Source organism: Sinocyclocheilus grahami, unplaced genomic scaffold (genome assembly GCF_001515645.1).
Source record: "Sinocyclocheilus grahami isolate Dianchi unplaced genomic scaffold, SAMN03320097.WGS_v1.1 scaffold6865.1, whole genome shotgun sequence".
NCBI lineage: Eukaryota > Metazoa > Chordata > Actinopteri > Cypriniformes > Cyprinidae > Sinocyclocheilus > Sinocyclocheilus grahami.
The window spans coordinates 1-1,560 of record NW_015511116.1 but is presented as its reverse complement, the minus strand read 5'-3'; the positions used below and the strand labels follow the sequence as shown (position 1 = coordinate 1,560).

General features: G+C 40.3%; 1 protein-coding gene across 1 annotated transcript in view; it reads left to right on the top strand.

The window, feature by feature from the left end:
* LOC107577686 (neurofilament medium polypeptide-like) overlaps nt 1–1,556 on the top strand; it is a gene marked incomplete at its 3' end in the record, with an annotated part of 7,848 nt that extends 6,292 nt beyond the window's left edge. The window contains exon 2 of the mRNA XM_016263734.1: nt 101–1,556. Coding sequence (XP_016119220.1) covers nt 101–1,556 — 1,456 coding nt within the window. The remainder of the gene's footprint in view (nt 1–100) is intronic.
* Nucleotides 1,557–1,560: the final 4 nt, after the last annotated feature.

Sequence of the window (1,560 nt, the reverse complement as noted above, 5' to 3'; positions counted from 1 at the left end):
TGAACTCGGCATTAGGCCCAGATTTAAAATGCACAGGCTGTCACTAATTGAGCAGAATGAATCTGAATATTATTCTGTTTGTTTTCTTTTTATTATTCAGAAAACTTCTAGACGGTGAAGAGTCAAGGTACTCTACAGTCTCAGATGCTCATATTTCAGTACCATACATTTACAGACAGTCACCCATCTATACTCTCCCTTGTGTCAAAAGGCAGGGGGGAGCAACTCGAAAGGCAGAGCCTCAGTACAAATTTGTTGAAGAGATTATTACAGAGACAACCAGAGAAGATGTGGAGATATCAGACACTGGCTCTGATAAGAGTGGGGAGGGAAGAGAGGGTGACAAACCAGATGAGGAGAGCAGTGAGAAAGATGCACAGGGTGAAACTCCACAAGAGGTGGAAGATACTGAAGAACCAGCCATGGAGAACGGCAATGAAGCCAATCCTGAGTTAGAGACAGAGGAAACTGAAGTCAAACCAAGTGATGAAAAAGAAGATGAGTCAGCTGATTCTGAGGTACAAAAAGATGCTGATTCTGAACCAACTCAGGACTCTACAGAACAAGCCACTGATGAACAAGATAAAGATGAGGAATTAGATACAAAAGGCACAGAGCACAAAGACCTGAAGAATGACGTGCAGGGAAAAGTAGAAGAACCTGAAGAGGAAAATAAACAAGCTGAAGAGACAGAGAAAGATGTTCCCAAACCAGATCTGTCAGAAAAGCAAGAAATGCCAGATAAATCAAAAACTATACCAAAAGACAAACCATCTCAGGAACCGCAAGATCCTGAAGCAACAACTGAAGTAAAACCCAAGCCCGGTGGAGAGACTGTTGGGGTAACTTCTCCAAAAACTGAAGATGCTAAAATCTCATCTGAACAATCTACAACTGCAAAATCAACAGAGAAAGAGAAAGAATTAGCTCCAGAGCAACCTGTAGAGGAAGATACTCCTAAACCAGATAAACAAGCAACTCCCGAACATACAGAGAGTGGAAAACAGACTACTGAAGAGGACACTTCTGCAAAAAAAGACAAATCTGATACTGTAAAGGAAGAAACTAAGAAATATGAGCCTAAGAAAAAAGACCAAGAAGATAACAACAAACTAACAGAGAAACCTGTGGGGGAAAAGCAAGAGGCTCAATCAAGTAAAGACGAAAAGGAACATAAACCTGAGGAGTCTGTAAAAGATAGCAAAGTTGAACTGGTAGACAACATGAAAACAGAAAAGGGTGAAAGTATCAGGGCTAAAGAACAAGAAAAGACACAAAAGGAGCTTTCAAAGGATGCAGAAGAACAATCGCAACCTGAAAAGTCAAAGAAACAGGAGGACAGCAAAAGCAGTAGTCTAGCAAGTGTGACAATAGAAAAGGGTGAAACTGGCAAGCTAAAAGAAACAGAAAAGACACAAGAAGACCTTTCCAAAGTTGCTGAAGAAAAATCACAACCTCAAAAGTCACAGATACCAGAGGACAAAAAAAGTGACAGTGTAAAAAAAGAAAAAAAGGCTGAACACGTTAAGCCTAAAGAAACAGAAAAGACAAAAGAAGAAC